The sequence below is a fragment of the Pseudonaja textilis genome, chromosome 13, assembly GCF_049901715.1.
Source record: "Pseudonaja textilis isolate UNSWEBS1 chromosome 13, rPseTex1.2, whole genome shotgun sequence".
Taxonomy (NCBI): Eukaryota; Metazoa; Chordata; class Lepidosauria; order Squamata; family Elapidae; genus Pseudonaja; species Pseudonaja textilis.
The window spans coordinates 15,415,494-15,435,237 of record NC_142002.1 but is presented as its reverse complement, the minus strand read 5'-3'; the positions used below and the strand labels follow the sequence as shown (position 1 = coordinate 15,435,237).

At 42.0% G+C, this 19,744-nt stretch overlaps 1 protein-coding gene across 4 annotated transcripts in view; it reads left to right on the top strand.

The window, feature by feature from the left end:
• Positions 1–237: 237 nt before the first annotated feature.
• The window catches only part of MYO5A (myosin VA), a 65,817-nt gene continuing 46,310 nt past the window's right edge, over positions 238–19,744 (top strand). For 2 of the 4 annotated variants that reach the window (XM_087941899.1, XM_087941898.1), the window contains exons 1-5: positions 7,749–7,885; positions 13,656–13,766; positions 14,131–14,302; positions 16,515–16,659; positions 18,434–18,590. In XM_087941899.1, the coding sequence (XP_087798025.1) occupies positions 7,802–7,885; positions 13,656–13,766; positions 14,131–14,302; positions 16,515–16,659; positions 18,434–18,590 (669 nt within the window). In that variant the 5' untranslated portion in view covers positions 7,749–7,801. Of the gene's footprint in view, positions 564–7,748; positions 7,886–13,655; positions 13,767–14,130; positions 14,303–16,514; positions 16,660–18,433; positions 18,591–19,355; positions 19,436–19,744 lie in introns of those variants that run through there. The other 2 variants (XM_026709606.2, XM_087941900.1) reach the window with 2 other exon arrangements.

Here is a 19,744-nt window from a genome sequence, read left to right as displayed (position 1 = left end):
AGTTGGTGTGTGTGGGGTCGCTTCTGCAGCCCCGCAGCCCCCACAAACGGGCGAGGGAGGCTTCCCTGAAGCCCACTCCGCCACCACCACCCCCCACTACCGAGACCCTCCTCAAGCCTCCGCTCGGGAAAAGGACGAGAAGGGTCTCCCGTCCGGCGGGCCCCAACCGGCGGGGAGACGGCGGCGCGCACGCTCGGGCGCCTCCGCCGGTACCCAGCATGCCTGACGAGGCGGAGGCAGCGGCGGAGGGGCCGCCCGCATCTTCTCATTCCCTCTTCCCGGCGCATCTCAGGTAGCGACATGGCCCGCCCGGCTCGGCAGCCACGGCAGCCGCTGCCCGCCGAGGGGAGCCAGTAAGCCGCCCGCCCGCCCGCCCGCCTCTCTCTCTCCTCCCTCCCTCGTGTCCGCCCCGCCTTCGGCTCCTCCAGCCGGCTCCGAGGCCGACCTCGCCGCCAGCCTCGGGTGGGAAAGGCGGCGGCAGCAGCGGAGGCTGCTGCTGCTGCTGCTGCTCCCCCTCCACCACCACCACCACCACCATGGCGGCCTCCGAGCTCTACACGAAGGTGAGGAGAGGCGCGCGCGGGAGGAGGCCAGGCCTGCCCGGGTGGCCGTTGGTGGTTGCCTGGCAACGCCGTGGGGGTGCAGTGGGGGGGGGGCGAGAGCCCCAAAAGGGGTGATTGCTGGCTCCCCCTTTTTGACTGGGGGGTTCTTTCTGGCGTGGGGGGAATTAAGGAAAGGCGTCTCGGCCGTAGGGACGGAGCCTCCCTCCCCATCCTTGCTTGGATGCGGCATTGTCTCCTAGCTTGGGGCTCATTGAAACGCCCGTATATTTAAATAATATGTATTTTTTTTATATGTGCGTTTCTCGCTTTTTTGTTGTTGTTTTGTTTCGTGTTGTCCTCCATATAATCCCCCATATAATGCAAAAAGCAGGACGACATGGCAACCTGGGCCTGCAGCATCTTTCAGCCTGCATCTTAACCGGCCGTGTCCTCCATTTATTTTTGCCTCCATCATTATCCCTGTCTCTCTCTCTCTCTTTGCATATCCAAACACAAGGAGGATGGAGCATCCTTTTTATATCTTTAAAAAAAAAAAACTTATTTAAGAACTTTTGCACCTGCACTTTACAGTGTTGGCAGGCCCTTCCTCAAGATTCATCCCCCCCCCTCCCCCAAGTGGTTGGGAATTTGAAGTCACTGCCCTATAAAGATTAAACAAAAAAGCATCGTTTTGTGCATTAGAAAAATTAGCTTTTTTTTTATGATGGCAGCTCTAGGAGGAATAAAAAATGGTTCATCAGTGCACGGATGGAAAGCTGTCTTTTGTTTATAATAAGGCTTCTTTGAACTACCGGTCTTTTTATTCTGCTATCAAAGCATGAATCATATTTGGTTTAATTGTGTTTGTTTATTTCCAGTACTTATAACGCGGCCCTGGTCCCCAAGGACTCTGGGTGGTGTGCTACGCAACATTTAATGAAAAAACTGACATTAAAGAACTGCATCCAATTTAATGTAAAAACCCAAAGTTAACCCCAAAAGGAAAGCAAAAATAGCACCTAAGACAGGCATGAATTGTCAGTCACGTGGGACCAAAAACCATGTTCAATCAGCTCTCACTTGTTCATGGAATCGCAGCAAGTTGGGAGCTCCAATATTGCTGAAATGAAAATATTGTGGGGGCTGTTTTAGAGAAAGCTTGCCTGCTGAACGCCACAAGGAATAGAAACTTTTGGGTTCTCCGAATAGCCAGCCTGGATGGGGAAATATGTGTAATTTTGGCAAATCTTTGCCTAATTGCAATGTCATTGTATTCTTTGCTTATTCTGTTCAGCAATAAGTTTCGTTTTCCTTGGAGGTAGAAGTGGTAATTTTACTTTCTTAACACTGTACAGCTAGTGATAATCTTGTGTCTGGGAATGATGAATAAGAGATTGATGTTACTACTGATAAAAAAATATTTCACTACTATAAGGTTTTGACTTTTGTAAGCAGGTAAAACCTGCTTATTTCCTTTTTTCTGGAACTCTCAATTCTTTATTTCTGGGGGAAATTCCTTCTCTTGTTCCATATATGTTGATGATGTAGATCTGTTTGTTGGAAAAAGAAAAGTACTTGGTTTGGAGGATGCTGCAAAAAAAATTAAGATGGCAGTTATGACTCAATGGCAGCTATGGAGTGTTTCTTTTATTCATTCAGTATGAGAAATTTAAATGCATGAATAGTTAGTTAACTTTTCATGAGGTGGATTTAGCAATGGCCCAGGGTTCTGTAACTTAAGATGCTATGTTCGTCTGTGGAGATTCTCAATTTTTTCTTAAACTCTTCTGTTAGTATTTTTGCTTTTCTGCTGTTTAGAGAATTGCAAAGCCTAAAAAAATGGTGATGTGGAAATGGCATTTTTTTTTCTTTAGGGACGTGTGTTACATTAATTAATTTTGGATTAGCATATTATAATTTAGTTAACTAGCATGAATCAGATCACTTTCTTTTTATTTTACTTGTTCCTTGGTGCTTTTTGCAAAGGATTTTTTCTCGGGGAGGTGCCTTTGAGTCAGTCTTGACTCCTGGTAACTGCCTGGACAAGTCCATGAGGTTTTTTTTGGCAACGTTTCTGGAAATGCTTGCCATTGCCTTCTTCCTAGAGTTGAGAGGGAGTGACTGGCCCAAAGGCATCCAGTTGTTAGGTGCTCATATTTATCACAGTTGACTTTGCGCCTACAACAGCTTTACAATTCACATTTTGCCCAGTTTCTTATCTGGTGCTTTCGTCTACTACACTAAACTGGGTCACTTTGAAAAGTTAGGCGACTTTAACTCAATTCACAGGTCCTGAAGGATGTGTAACCTAATAAATTCTCCAATCACTTCATTTGCAGCGATGTTGCAGTCTTTTAGCTTGAATTGACTCCATTCATTAGTCAGCCAAGCTTTTGTTCTTTGAGTACATAAATTGGAACTAATGCAGCTCAACATAAAAAAGAGGAACCACATCAAGTGAAAAATCCTCTTACCACTGGGGCAAGGCAATAAAATCTCTTTACTTGTGACATTGGCTTTCACTAAGTGACAGATGGTGTGATCTGTGGAAAGTGGAATAGGGTGGTTTTATTTTGAAAATAAGGCAAGCCATTTAACAATTAGATTAGATTCGATTAACAGAGTTGGATGGGACCTTGTAGGTCATCTAGTCCAACCCCCTGCCCAAGCAGGAGACCCTACACCATATCTGACAGATGGCAGTCCAATCTCTTCTTGAAAGCCTCCAGGGATGAAGCTCCCACAACTTCTGAAGGCCAGCTGTTCCATGGGTTTTTTGCTCTCACTGTCAGAAAATTCCTCCTTATTTCCAGGTTGAATCTCTGTTTATTCAGTTTCCATTATTATTTTTCTGGCCTTCGGGTGTTTTGGAAAATAGCTCGACTCCTTCCTGCTCTCTGTGGCACCCTCAAATATTGGAAGACTGATATTATGTCTCCCCTGGTCCTTCCCTTCGCTCGACAAGCCATGCCCAGTTTGTCAATTGAATCCGTGTCTAATGAGAAATCAGTGAGGTTTGCACCCGAGTACATGGGGTGTGTGTGAGGTATAGATGCCTTCTTTGATAACCCATGTAGAATAATTGTGTTAAGTATATGCAATCATATATTCTGTTTCAAAGGATACTTTCAGATGCCTGCTAATTCACTGGCTAAGAGACATTGTGCAACTAACTTTTTTCCTTAATGGATTTTTTTATGCGGCTAGTGGCTGGTGATATGCAGTTGAAAGAAGCAGAAAGAAAATGGTTGTGGAAGATGTTCCCTGGACTTTCCTTCCTCCTCTTTAAAATTCAGTGAATGAGGGAGGATCAATATTTCCATAGCCTGGAAGCATCAAAATCTTACTGGCCCTGGCCTAACAACATTTGCATGGAAACCTTAATGAATGTAAGATTCCTGATGGTCTGTAATTTAGGGCACAGCTACAACAGTGCAGTAGATAAAAGTATTCAAAACTTTAGGCATTTATTTCTTTAACCAGATGTTTTAGCTCAGCTGACCCCTGTGACCTATTTGTTTCACCGGAAGTTGCACATGTGCTTAAGATCTAAGATCAGATTTGGGAGATGGATAATGTCAGAAATAAGCAAAATATTAATGATTAAGAGGAAAGGAGGACATTTGTAGACAAAGACACTTTTGTCTCGTTTTTTTTCCAGTTCTTTCTCTTCTGTTCATCTGCCTCCAGGTATTGCAATGGTAATGGTGATGATGATAACATTTTGAGATGATCTAACTCAGGGGCCTTCAAACTTGACAGCTTTAAGACTTGTGGACTTCAACTCCCAGAAAATCCTCCTCCAGTCATGTTAGCTCAGGAATTCTGGGAGTTGAAGTCTACAAGTCTTAAACTTGCCAGGTTTGAAGACCCTTGATCTAACTCCCAAAGCACTTTGGGCAGCTGTATCCAGAAAAGACCAAATACAAAGCATCTAGAAGACTAAAACAATCAAATATACCCCAAACCAACAGAAAACCAACAAAAGCTCAGACTTTTAGCATCATAGCCTGAGAAAGCTAGCTTTATAAAATTGCAACAGCAATTTTAGAGGCAAGCAAGTTAGAGAAATGGAGCGTGAACACAGTTTAACAAATGTAAATGCAATGTGTTGGTAGACTGATGAGTTGAAATTACAATTTATTTCTAAAGGAAAAAAAAACCCTTTCTATTCATTAAAGAAAGCCATGCAAACCAACTCTGATATTTTGGTTGATTACAATTTGTCTTAACTGTGCGGTTTATTCCAAGGAAAGTATGATGAACATCGGCAGAACTGATGAGAGGCAGCATTTTATTTATGAAGAAATAATCTTGCTTTACAGGGCGTTTCATGGGAAATGTTTATTCATATATGCTGGGCAGACCAAAATCTGCAATTTCCAAGAAATCGGTCTGGATGTATTGCCTGCCCTTTCTCCAAAATTCTTTGGAACAAATATCCTCACGTTTGTGAATATTTGCAAGCACAGCTCAAGAGGTACACTTCCACTGATCAAGGCCTCATTTTGAAATATGTTAATTAGAGAAAACACCTAAACATGATGATTTGGGTCTCATCAAGTGATAGCAGTACAGGTAGTCCTCAACTTAACAACAGATCGTTTAGTGACCATTCAAAGTTACGATGGCACTGAAAAATGTTGAGTTATGGCCACATCCCCGTAGTTATGTGGTCAAAATTCGGATACTTAGCAACTGGTTCATATTTATGACTGTTCTGTGTCCCAAGGTCACAAAATCCCCTTTTGCTACCTTCTGGCAAGCAAAAGGCAATGGGGAAGCCAGATTCACTAAACTAGGTTACTAATTCGCCGACTGCAGTGATTCACTTAATAGCTGTGGCAAGAAAAGTTGTAAAATGAGGCAAAGATCAACAAGGTTCGCAACAACAGAAATGTTAGACTCCGTTGTGGTCGTAAGTTGAGGACTACCCGTAATGTATTGCTTGTATGAACATCTTCAGCCTTAAGGTATTTGCTGTAGAGAATCACAGTGTGAATAGGGAAGGTGTGAACTCATCCATGACTTTGTCTAGGACAGTGGTGGCTAACCTTTTTGGGCTCCTGTGCCAAAAACTGCATGCGTTCGCATTAACATGCACACTTGCATGCCAGCACCCAGAAGACAATGCACCCCCCCATGTCCCCTGCACATGTGTGTGCAATCCCCCCCTGCTGCCCTTATCTGCACTGTGCCTCACAGCTGATTTTCGGTCCATTGGAGGCCTTTTTCAGCCTCCCAAAGGATTGAGGAAGGCTTCTGCAGGTTTTGCAGTCGAAAAAATGGGCCTGTTTCATCACTTCCGGTATTTCCGGAAATATAGGAAATGATTTTTCGGCCTGCAAAGGCTTTACTCAAGCCTCTGGGAGGCCGAAAAAGGCTTCAAACCGGCTGAAAATCAGCTGTGAGGCGCACGCATGTGCAGTGAGGTAAGTTTTCCTGCGGCTCGCGTGCTGGCACGAATGGCTCTGCATGCTGCCTGTGGCACGTGTGCCATAGGTTCACCATCATGGGTCTAGGATGTATATTGACCAGTTGATGTGAAATGATATGTCTGTGAAATGACAGCAGCTAGAATTTCTCATCTGTTGCATGACTGCCAAGAACTGGGCCAATTATTTTTTAACATGGTGCGGAGTAGAATGTGAAAACATATGTTCTTACATGACAGTATATCTGCTTTCTTTGCAGAGATTATATCCATGCAAAGATTCTCTTAACGCTTTACTTTAAAGAGCCTATTTTTAAAAATCTAGTCTTGTAGCATGTGTCAAACACTTGGGCATTTCTATAACAATACATATTAGCATTTATTTTTAAAATATCTTTATCACTTCAAGCAAATGAATTTACTTTGGGGTGTGGTAGGCGATTGATCGTTAACTTCTGGATAGGCTCAAATGTCAAAACTGCTTAAGCACTCCCTCGTCTTTTTTGATGCAATCCACCCTATGAATCAGCGCTTTGCAAGATGATTTGATGAGAGTGCTTTAAGGGAGGTTGAAAAAGGGAAATTCCATTTTTTTAGATGTTCCCAAGTAAGGATAGAGTCTTGCAAAAACATAGGATGCTGAAGCCATGCATAAATTGCCTGTGTGATATGACCGCCATGGTTATAGATACAATCGGAAAGTATTACCTGTAGAAACATGTACTCTGCTACCAGCAAAATATAGGTGGATCATAGCATCTACGTCTGTAGTCAACTGTGGCCATCTGAAAGATATACTTATTTATCAAATGTCTGTTTGGAAAAAATGCCATTTTCACAGTGTTTCTGAAGGTTTACCTTGAGAGGAGACGAGCCATCCTAGACTGAGAGGGCCATGACCAAAAGTATTTCCAAGCTCCTGTCCCCTTAATAGTGCAGAGCGGAAGGCCACTGAGAAGGACCAGGGGAGACATGATAGCAGTCTTCCAATATTTGAGGGGCTGCCACAGAGAGAAGGAAGGGGTCAAGCTATTTCCCAAAGCACCTGAAGGCTAGACAAGGAATAATGGGTGGAAACTGAACAAGGAGAATAAGGAAACTGAATAAGGAGAAACTTTCTGTCAGTGAGAACAATCAACCCATGGAACAGAATTTGCCTTCGGAAGTTGTGGGAGCTTCATCACTGGAGGCTTTCAAGAAGAGATTGGACTGCCATTTGTCAGAAATGGTGTAGGGTCTCCTGCTTGGGCAGGGGGTGGGGTTGGACTAGATGACCTAGACAAGGTCCCTCCCAACTCTGTTAATCTGTAAATTAATTTTGAAGTTGTTGGCAATATGGAAAAATTATACAGAGAGCAGATTTGGGGGATGGCATGTAACGGGTGCAAGCAAGAAGCCAAGATTAAGGCAGATTATTGAATATTGAACACTTTGGCTATTAATCTCACTGTTTCTATGAGAGGAAGAACAAACGACCCAATGCCGGCAGACTTCATAGGAATGGTGAAAACAAATTACTGCTGGGAGCAATGTTTTTTTGAACCGTTCGCATTTGATGACTGTCACAAGACAGTGGGATTTTGCCATTCTTCCAAGAGGCACAGAGAACAAACATTCTGGCTTTTTGTGCTGGGGAACGTTTGGGCAGAACTCTTGGCAAGGAAGGAATCCAGCCGTCTGACATAGCTGTCACTCAACTGATCCTTACGTTGCTTTGAGAGTGGATAATATCACTTTGTCTGCTAGAATCGGCTCCAACCCACAGGGCTTACTAGAGGCCAGACGGGAGTAGGTCTTATCCCATGTCTCGCTTACCAAGGTGACAATGATTGCCGCTCAGATTAGCAGAAGTTTGCACCACCGTGAATACTGGAAAACAGTGGATAGTTTGACCCATATGTACATTCAAGTAAGTTACCTTCTTATTGTTATGTATGGGATTTAAGTGCTAGATCTTGTTATTTGGAGATCATAACCTCTTTGCCAAGATGGCAGTCCTGTTTAAAGTTGCATAAGGAGTTGGTTGATTCAGTTGCAATGGATTGTACCCAAAGGGAATATTTATGCATGTTACGGGAAAAAGTACAGAGTAGTTTTAATGGAAGAGAATAGTATATTTTGGTGTGTAAATTTAGCGATCAAACCGTGTCTATTGTATTCATTGTCTGTATGGCTCTTTAGAGGTGAATTGTGGTTTTATTTTGTTGTTGTTGTTGATCAAACTGTCTATTGTATTCATTGTATGGCTCTTTAGAGGTGAATTGTGGTTTTATTTTGTTGTTGTTGTTCTACCTGTGGAAACTGACAATTTTGGAATAATTTTGGAATGATGTTTCCTAGTTCAGATTGGCAGAATCTAATATGCATGCAAGTATATTAATATGCTCCATTTTTTTTCAAAAATGATACTACATATTTAACTTTATATTAATGACAGAGGATGTTGTTTTTTCCAGTATTAATTTTGAATACTGTATTTGCTTCCCTGTAGTGCGTTGACTCTAATTTTGCTTCCCTGCAGTGCGTTGACTCTAATTTTATGGGATTTTATGGGAGTTGCAGGAATTGAAAGTACTGGGGAGCACCAGTTAGGGAAAAACTATATTACGTTTTATTGCAAAATAATTACTGTTGAATGTAGTGGGACTTATTTACAGAAACCTGTCTTATTATATTATGGGATTTTGTCTGGGTGCTTGATGAGGTTCCTGTTGCCTAACAGTTACAGAGAAAATGTTGGTTCTAACTGGACAACTCTTTAGTTGGACAACAAAGCAAGTTTTATTTGACAAAAGTACCTTCCAAAAGATTTATCTAAGAAGATGTGATGAAAATGTAATAGTTATTGGTTCAACTTCTTATGTTTCTAATGTTGATCTTAGGGTAAAACTGTTCCTTCTAATGATTTATTGGTTTTTACATCACCTGTCTTGTTTTTTTCATTGAGAATAAGGCAGTCCGGAATGCTCCCAGAACAAATTAATATCAACGATGGGTGTTCTTGGTTTTAAAAGGGGTTGCAGCTTAAAGTCTAATGTGACTTCCTTATGGGGCTTCTGTTTTGCTTTTCCTATTGCCAATCATCTAGGTGTAAGTCGTCTTCCTGTAAAGGTGGCAAAGCTGTAAAACATGTTTTTTTAAAAAAAAAAACCAACAAATTTTAGTCATGTAGAAATCTCACATGGTTTGCTGCCTTTATTTCCTTCAGGAGAGGAAGACATTTTAAAACTGCAGTTTGAAGTAAAACAGCGTGCTCAACAATGCTCACAGAGAGAGATAGGTTAAAACCTTCCCCCTTCCTCCTGCATTTGTTTTCTGTTTGCAAGGAGCCAGTATTGTACTTGCTTTTCCTTCCTCCTTTTCTCCACTAAATTTGCTAATCTTCTGTCTTCCTGTTCTTGCAAACTTAGCAAATGAGATATCTGAACGTTGTAATCTGAGCAAAGGGTGTGCCATAATTGAGGGACAGCAACTCTGTTTCAGCCAGAAACGTGTTCTTATGCTTCTTACTGAGATCACATTTTGTCTTCTGGCGATGAACAGTTGCTTCCTCTGTTTGTAGGATCTAGCTTGAAAGGATAATCATAATGCCATGATTGATGCCAGGCCAACAATGCTGGCTGGGGAATTCTGGGAGATGTAGTCCACACCTCTAAAAGTGGCTAAGGTAGAGACACACTTGCCTTAACCTCTCTATGCCTCACTGGCCCCATTGACATTTTATTGCTGCCACAGCAAAACTTCTCTTCTTTACTTCCTTAGCGTTCTTTGCCCTCAAATGGCCCAGTTTCTATTAAATGTTCAGGGAAGCAGGCTATGCTTTTGCAAGACTGAAGTTTATTGAGTCAAGAAAATAGGAGGGAGGGATTTGATAGCTGTGAACATGTTACTACTACTTTACATATTGTATAAAATGATGGAGAGGTTGATCTTGTTGTGGAATTTATATTTGGAACGTGTAAAACAATATAATTTGGACAAGGAGACCAGAAACCAAGCTAAAATTTCAAATACTGCTGACAGGCACAGGATCCAGTAGGCTTGATAAAAATATATATTTATTTATTGTTTTTTTCATGTTGGAAAGAAACCTTCTCTGGTTGCTAGAAGAAAGGGACACATTGGCTGAAACCCAGGGAAAGCGTTCCCAATGTATTCATTCATGCTTAATGTGGTATGAAATGTTGTTATAATGCTGCTTTTGGGTTTGAGTAGTTGGTACTTGTAATTGAGTAGCCCCGTATACATAACTGCTTTTCTAACAATAACACTTCTTGATATGTCCTGATTTTATATGTTAACAATGTACGTAAATTATTGAGTACAAATGGTAAATATTTATTATTCAGTTGCATTTGTTACTAACATTCCCTTTTTAAGTCCCAAAATGATGTTTAAAAAAAAAAATTAGTGATGCCCTTACACTTTTCCAGTGGGTTTTTTTTAAAATAGACTTGAGAAGCGTATTACACCCTGTTTTGACAATCCTGAGTTTAAAAATACCTATTTTTACCACCACTGGTGCCTTAAGTGAGTCTTATGATGTGAATGTTTTGCTCCCATAGTTTGGTCTGGTGATTTGCTCATATGATTTTAGATTAGATCACGAAATGCAAGAAAAAATTGTTTTAACGCTCTTGTTGTTTCTGTGGAACAGAAAGAATCCTGTCAGTGCTCTTTTTATCAAAATGTAATGAGTTTACAGTTGAAAAACTTCAAAGGCTGCCTCATCGTCTGACTGTTCCAAGGGTTTGTAATCTCCACACATGGAGGTTCAGCGAAGAATACTAGATGGCATTTAATTATTTGGGGGGGAATCCACCTGTGTATTATTTATATCAAGTTGTCTTTCCATGAGATAACTTAAAGAGTTTTTTTCAAGCCTATCTGATAATTAAGAAATGAAAGTTTTTTTAATTGACTGCTTGAACTTCTAATGGATTGTTATTACCTTAAAACAGAGGTCTCCAAACTTGGCAACCTTAAGACTTGTGAACTTCAACTCCCAGAACTCCCAGTATAGCTGGCTGGAGAATTCTGGGAGTTGAAGTCCACAAGTCTTAAAGTTGCCAAGTTTGGGACCCCTGCTTTAAAACATGATTCCCCCATTTTTAAAAAGAAAAGTTCTCCATTTTTTTGAGGAGTGGATGGTAGCTTTTCCCAGGAAACACAATATTGTTTTCTTCTCTATCACAGACCAGTTTAAAGTCTGGGGGAAAATCTGTGCTATTCGATAGCTATTTGGTCATATAAAAAATACCAGGATAAAAGTAAAACAATATTAAAAAAATTTCTACAACTATTTCTTAAGCTTAGATTCTGAAGCAAAAACCTCACGGATCCTTTGCAGCAGTGGTCCCCAACCTTTTTTGTGCCACGGCCCGGTACCGGCATCACAAAATGATCCGCGGCCCGGTACCGGCATCAGCACGCATGACAAGGCAAGGCGAGCCGAGCGACTGGCCAGCCAGCCGTCCCCCGCTTCTCCCCGCCACCTTCAACTCCTCCTTTGTACCTTTGTCGATGGGCTTCGCTTCGGGACGGCTTCAGGACGGTCGCTCGCTCGCCTTGTTTTGGTGCTGAAAGAATCCTTGCGCCTTAGTTTCATTCAAGCCCCCACTTCGATGAAACTAAGGCGCGAGGATTCCTTCAGGACCCAAACACCGCTTTCCAACTGGAAAAGCTCACCCAGAAGCACTTTCTTGTCAAACAAGAGGGCGGCGCCCAGCAAACTGGCGGCCCGGTAGGAAATGTTCCACGGACCGGTACCGGTCCCCGGCCCGGTGGTTGGGGACCCCTGCTTTGCAGGACATTGCTATCCAAGCAAGCTGCGTGCACTATAGGCAACAATATAAAACCAAGTTTGATCCTCTCGGATGGAATTGGTTGAAATTCAGGTGAAATAAGAGAAAATAATCACAACTCATCCACCTCCTGCAGCTTAATTATTAAGAGGATTCTTTGCCACGGTTGGAATATTAGTGCAGAAACCCAGGTGATCAAAATCGCACACTTAAACGCAGTGAGCATCTGTTGATGGCAGACCTTATTCCTTTAAATATCTCATGTAGTGGGCGCAGTGGGTTTTGGTTGTCTGGTTTCTATGGAAATGTGTTCCCTTGGTCCTTGTTGTTGCAACTGGTTGATGTTGTGGTTTTCCCAGCAGAGATAAACAAGATTCCGATGTTGTGACATTAGAACAACGCTTCTCAAGCTTGGCTACTTCAAGACATGTGGACTTCAGTTCCCAGAATTCCCCAGCGAGCATATGCTGGCTGGGGAATTCTGGGAGTTGTAGTCCACATGTCTTGAGGTAGCCAAGGTTGAGAAACATTTCCTTAGATTATTGGTGAGAATGGGATTGGCAGTTAATATTACCAATTGTCCAACATGCCCCACATGCCATTTTGTTATTAGTATTGGACGTTTCTTGGATTTTTTTCCCCTGTTTTGTCCCAAAGGTGCTTGTGACAAGTCATAATATGAATGTGGCAAGTCATCCTTTTTTAGAACATATTTATTTTTCTTCTGTCACTAAACATAAAACATATAATGGGAAAATATGGAAATTCTCAATCATCCAGGTTCATGGTTGTCCCAAAAGTGCTTTTTTCAAGAGGCAACTAGAGTTAATGGTTTTTCTTTGAAGATGTTTCGCTTCTCATCCAAGAAGGTTCTTCAGCTTTGGCTGGATGGTGAGGAATGGAAGACTTTATATTCCTTGCAGACAGCTGGTCATTTGCATCCTTTTTAGAGAGTCGTCGAGGCCACTTGGAGGTTTGTCTGTATCCTCAGGAAACCAGAATGTCCAGTTGCCTCTTGAAAAAGCATCTTTGGGACAGCCATGACATGGATGACTTGAGAATCTCCATAGACAGTTTTCCTGTTTTGTATTTTATCTTTGGTGACAAAAGCAAAATATGTTAAAAAGAAAAGGTGACTTGCCACATTCATAGTATTTTCCTAGGATCATTACATGTAATATTGATCCTCTGGGTAGGTAAATAAGGCTGCCTTGAATGCCAACTAATTTGTCAAGTCTGTGTAGCCCATAGTAATTAAGCTTTTGGGTTTTTTTATGGCGCACAGCTTAACATCCATAGAAAGAGTAAAATGTCTCAGAGTTTATGTGGGCTTTATCCTTGCTAATGTTTGCTGGGCCCTTAAGTGATTCGCCTTTTGGATGGGGTGTGGATGTATTTTGTTGCAGACTTCACTTGTCTCCTATGCAGTCCAACACATTCTTGTTCAGTTTCCTTGCAAACTGAGCTTGAGGGGAGATGCTACTCTGAGTTTGGTAAGAGAAAGATGGCATCTTTTAAAGCAAGGTTTTTCAAACTTGGCAAATTTAAGACTTGTGGACTTCAACTCCCAGAATTTTTGAGCTAACTTGACTGGACGAGGAATTCTGGGAGTTGAAGTTCAGAAATCTTAAAGCTGTCAAGTTTGAAGACCCCTATTTTAAAGGGGTTTATCTGGAAAGTAAGGACTTGTAGATGGACTTTTGCCAGCCAGTGGGGAGGCCAAATTTGGTATTAAGGGAGAAAATGATCAGAAATATGTAACATTGACTTGAGAGAAGAGCTACAAATGTTAGCTGATAAATGTGTTTATGTTCCTAATATAAATCCCTTTTTAAAAAAACCAGATAACTGTTGCAGATGTTTTTGTTTTTTTAGTATGCAAGAATTTGGATACCTGATTCAGAACTAGTGTGGAAGTCAGCAGAACTTTTGAAAGATTATAAACCAGGAGATAAAGTCCTGCATCTTCAACTTGAGGATGGCAAGGTAATGTTTATTTTACTGTTATATTTAGTAAGGTTTGTTATACTTTGATTCTGAAATCTTTAGTTTTATGATATAACCCTATTTATTTGGTGATTACCTGGCCATTACCATTTGGCCATTACCTGCTACTAAAGTCTTCCAGTTGGCCTTAAAGTTTCCTTAAAATAAAGTAAAAAATAATCCCATTAAAAGAGTACTTTATGTACTAGCTATACAACCAACTTGAGCAAAAAGTTTGTAAGCTTGTTATAGAAAAACTTGGCATCTTTAGGACATCTCAAGCTTCCTTTTAATTCACACTGCTAATGAACGTTGTGGAAAACCTACAAAATAGTCTTCAAATGTACTTTATGTCATTTTTTAGGATATTGAATATAAACTTGATGCTAAGTCTAAGGACCTACCACCCCTGCGAAATCCAGACATACTTGTGGGTGAAAATGACCTGACAGCACTCAGCTATCTTCATGAACCTGCTGTTCTCCACAATCTCAAAGTTCGATTTATAGACTCAAAACTCATTTATACATATTGTGGTAAGCACGCACCCTCTGAAGTCTCTTTCATGCTATTTCTCATTAGTGTAGGCCAAGGGTCTTCAGAATTGGCAAATTTAAGACTTGTGGACTTCAACTCCCAGAATTCCTCAGCTAACATGATTGGAGGAGGAATTCTGGGAGTCCATAAGTCTTAAAGGTGTCAGGTTTGAAGACCCCTGGTGTAGGCAAATGGCACATTCCAGGCCAGTAATAAAAAAAATGAAGTTCTGGAAAAAAATTACAATATCTCTTTCACAACTATAGGGGTTTTAGTATTTTTTTTAAAACCATGAAATGTCTATATCTTTGCTGGTTGCATAAAACCACAATGATGCAATGATTGGGTTTTTCCAATCTTGTCATGGGTTGGCGTCAATTAAGTTTGTAGAATAGACAAAATAACTGTCACATATGTACAGGCATTAAGCTTACCTGAACATGTGAGATGCTATTTTAAACTCTACTGTGCGGTTATTGAGCAAAGTCACATGACACATCTGTGTTTTCAGTCGTTGGGATGATATGTGCATGCAGTGTGTGCATCTGACAAGAGTAATAGATCTTTCATCAGTTTCTTGGAAGTTGGTTCAATTAGGGAAGTTTTTTTAAAAAAATAGGAAGATCTTAAAAATGCATGAGAATTAGGAAGAGATTTAAGCAGAGTTTATTTAATAAACTTTCTATTAATTTAACTAAGTTTTTCATATGCCTTTCTCCTTCTCTATAGATTACTATTCCTGTTCTATTCTGTACAAGTATTCTTGATTTGTCTTTTGTATTTCCAATAGCTGGCTTAGTCATTTTGATTCTTTTCTGCTTGGTCCTTTAGTTCCCTCTAGCGTCCATTAGCAACCTTCACCAAGCCTCCTAATATGGGTTTATTTCTTTTTTAGTTATCTCTCTCTAGTATGTCATTTAATTACATGCCTGTTTTTCAAATCTTACAGCAAAAATAAACAATATCCCAAATCTCCCTGGTTTTCCAATCTGTTTAGAACTTAATCTTTTTGCTTTTTGCCAACTGTATATTATTTTGAATTCTTAAATCCCCGTTTAATTTTTTTTTTTTAACCCAGAGAAAGCAAAACTCATCAGGTATCTAATTAAATTCAATATTTTGAAGAGCTCTAATGTCCATAAAGTAGTTAAACTGAACATTTCCAAATGTTATTAGAAAGTGAGTTAGAGCTTAGTATCCTTACTGAAGTGTCTTTATCAAAGGTTCTGTTGGTGCTGAGAGTATAGATTTTGGCATTCCTGGCAGTCAAATCCATGGGAAACTACTCTTTTGGAGTTGGCATTCCGAGCACTTGTGGGTGATTTCCTGTTCACGGAGATGTCTCTGGTCAACCATGACTCATACTGGAAGCCGTGTCTCCTACAGATGACCACTCACATTACGTATGATATCAGCTACTGTCATGCCCCTGTCAAAGTCTGAATCTGAGGAGGAAGTTGGACAGCTGACAGGGAATGGGAGTATGGCTCCATTGGCTGTGGAGGAGGCTGGGGAAGGGCAAAATCTGGCTGGGCAGAGCAGGAGAGAGGTAGAACAAGGGAGAGGGAGTTCAGAGGAAGAACCAGGCCCACCGCCTCTTCATCCTAGGGCACGCAGGGAGGAATGGAGAAGAGAGCAACGTGGGTTGCGTGGCTTACGGGGGAGGAGAGAGCCCTGATTCCCTTCATTAGCTGAAGCTGGGAAGATGGTTGATAAGAAAGGCAGGCTTGCGTGCAGCAGGCTGCTGGAAGCAACGTGACTTTATCTTGTGTTGTCATGGCTTATCTGTGTCCCTGGCGTCTTCCCAACTGTATGAGTTTTGCCGTGCTTTCAAGTCTGAAATTTCTGCTCCTGTGCTGCCAAACTAATTACTTCAGTTTGGCTTGTTTGGATTTTAAGTTACAGTTTGTGTTTACCCTGTTTTGGACTTAATTCTCTGCAGTCAAAGGCTGTTCCTGGGAGAGTTTTTCTCCAGCCAGAAGGTAACCTGGACACTGGGGGCAAAGTTGGAGATAATAAAAGGGATCTGATTATCTCTGTGTAGTCTTTATGCCATGCCCTGGGTCATCATAGCTACATTATTTAGCCAATGCACTGACAAAGTGAAAGGGGAAATACTTATTGTGGTGGCTGCAAATTCAACAGGGGTGAAATCTTTCCTTGAATTAATTCCACCCCTTTTCCCTGACTTCGTTATTCTTTCGTTTTTAGGTATAGTTTTAGTCGCCATAAATCCTTACGAGCAGCTGCCTATCTATGGCGAAGACATCATCAACGCCTACAGTGGCCAAAATATGGGGGACATGGACCCCCACATCTTTGCTGTGGCTGAGGAGGCATACAAACAGATGGCCAGGTTTGTGGGATGGGGGTGTTCGCTTTTCACCGACTAGCAGCTTTGTGGTACGAAGGGGGGTTGTTGTCATGATAAATGTAGGTGTTGTTGGCCCGTCATCTGCCAGCCGAGCTAGTTGCAGAGTCAGAGGTGGAGGGAGAGGCTGGGCTGGCTTCGGAGCTTTTGGAAGGCTTGGATAAGGAAAGAGACAGAGGCAGATCCGGGGCCTTCCATCCTCCCCCAGGTGGAGAGGCAGCTCTCTTCGGGGCCTGAGCTGAGTGAGGAGGAAGAACAGATGGGGCCCGTCCCAGATGCATGTACGGGCAGAGAGGAAAGGAGAGGAGAGCAAAGGAAAACAATAAGCCGGCTCTCAAGGAAAAGCAGGAGGAGCCCCTCCCTGGGAAACAAATAAGGGTTTGGCAGGGGCTGGTGGTCGCAGGCAACAGTTCGTTTTTAGGATACAGCAAGCAATTCGGATTTCTGGGTCAGAACCAGGTCTTTTGGGACTAATTAGGTTTGGGTTCTTTTGTTTATCCGCATGAATAAAGACTGTCCCTAACTTGTTTGAAAAGGGGTTTGTTTTTTCTGGTGAGTAATTACCTGCTAAGGCCGGGTCAGAACAAGAGCCATATGCAGGTAACCTTCGACATTTATTCAGTGACCGTTACAAGGGCACTGAAAAAAGCGACTCATGGCCGTTTTTCACACTTACAACCATTGCCGAATCCCCGTGGTCACGGGATCAGATGCTTGGCCACTGGCTCATATTTAGGATGGGGGTCATGGGATCCCCTTTCGTGACTTTCCGACAAGCAAAGTCCACAGGGAAGCCCTTTTTAACAGCTGTGGTACTAACTGAACTACTGCAATAATTCACTAAGCAACCGTGGCAAGAAAGGTCGTAAAAATCGGGCGAAACCCACTTAGCAAACGTCTCACTTAGCAACAGAAATGTGGGTCTCAGTTGTCATAAGTCAAGGACTACCTGCATTCATATACAATTTAAATTACGGGTTTATAAGTTATAGGGCTTCCTGCTTGAATAGGGGATTGGACTAGAACAGTGGTCGCTAAGCAGTGGGCCGGGGACCACTGGTGGTCTGTGAGAAAATTTTGGGGGTCTTCAGAGAAATGTCCTGCCCCCCAAAGCAATTCATCCAGGCTGTGTGGGAACACAAGGCTGCACTGCCCACATGGCCCGTGGGAACACAAGGCTTGTGTCACTTGCATTGCGAACAACACAAGGTAGTGAGGGGAGAGGGAAAGGGTGGAGGGGGGGGAACTTGGCCTACACGCCTGGCCTGGCCACCGGGCTGCTTCTTTCCGCTTCTTTCTTCTTCTGCTTTTGGCTGCACGTAAGGAAAGCAGCAAAAGTCTTTCTTTCTCTCCCCCAAACTCCACCAGAAATGAGTCTTTGGGACCCTCTTGCTCCAAGAAGCTGCGCCGGCGCAACAAGTCTCACAAAGACTCATTCCTGATGGAATGTGGGGGAGAGAAAGAAAGACTTTTGCTGCTTCTGCTGCTTTCCTTGCATGAAGCCAAAAGTCTCTCTCTCTCTCTCTCCGAGAATGGAGCTGGAGACGGTATCCTGCGATCCCAAATAATGATCGATCCATAGGAAAACAGGGTGGGAGATTTTCCTGCAGACTTTTTTTTTGAGATTTTCCCAGGGTCTCTGGTCCGTGGGATTTAAAATTATTCGTTTGGTGGGTCCCTGAGGTCCAAAAGGTTGGCGACCCCTGGACTGGCAGACCAGCTCTGTTATTCTGTCCCATGACTTTTGCTTCTGTTTCAGAGATGAACGGAACCAGTCCATCATTGTAAGCGGGGAATCAGGAGCCGGGAAAACCGTGTCTGCCAAGTATGCCATGAGATACTTTGCCACAGTGAGCGGGTCTGCAAGTGAAGCCAACGTTGAAGAGAAAGTGTTAGCTTCTAATCCTATAATGGAGGTAAGACCAGAATATGGTTTTAAAAAAAATACATAAATTGGAGAGCAATTTTGCCACCAGGCGACTTGTTTCCCCTTTACTGCTTCAACCATACTGGATGATGGAGTTTGGACTAGGCGCCTCAGTGGCGCAGTGGTTAGAGTGCGGTACTGCAGGCTACTTCTGCTGCCTACCGGCTGCCTGCAATTTGGCAGTTCAAATCCCACCAGGCTCACGGTTGACTCAGCCTTCCATTCTTCTGAGGTGGGTAAAATGAGGCCCAGATTATTGGGGAAAATATTCTCACTCTGTAAACTGCTTAAAGAGGGCTGTAATATATAAGTCTTAAGTGCTCTTGCTATTGTATGTCAGACAAAATATCCATCACATTGTGTCCGAATATCCACCAAGAGCTCACACCGGCCCAATACCTGATTTTTTTTTCAACATAGACCACCTGTCCTTGAATGGCTGGGTGGACTGGATATTAACATTTGACCCACTATAAGCCCATGTATTTGCTAAATAAATAAATAAATATCAGATAACTGATTTAAAATTGTAAGGGCTAACAGTTTTTGAAGGAAAACAGGAAAATGTTGGAGTCCTCGAAATATAAGGCAAAAGAGAAATGGATGGGGAGGGAAGGTTAAATATATATATATATATATTCGCCCTGCTGAAATATAGACCAGATGCAGAATATTCAGCAGACCTCCTGCTAAATCCAACGCCCCCTTTTTCTTGAATATTTTAAAATCTGTTTTTTTTCCTTGTTTTAAGCATTTCTTGAAACTCAAAACCCAAAGTGGAGGTGACCCTAATGCAACTTTGTCAGAGGTGTTTTTGATGTATTCAGAGCTCAGGTAATTCTGCCTGGTTTGCTGTGCGGTGTGGAATTTGCAAGCAACTTCACTGAGCAATTATTAGTAAAAATGTATACTAACCAATAGGCATGCCACGTGTGCATTTTCACTTTTCCTTCTAGGTGTATAAAGATTCCTGACCTGATAGGGTGAACAACTATGGCAACTTTAAAACCTGTGGACTTCAACTCTCAGAAATCCTGAGCCATCATAATTTAAAATACGCATTCATGGTTTTTTTTTTTTTGAGCCTGTGCAAATCCCTTCACTACATCCCTGGTGATGTACAAATGCAATCATTGTTATCCT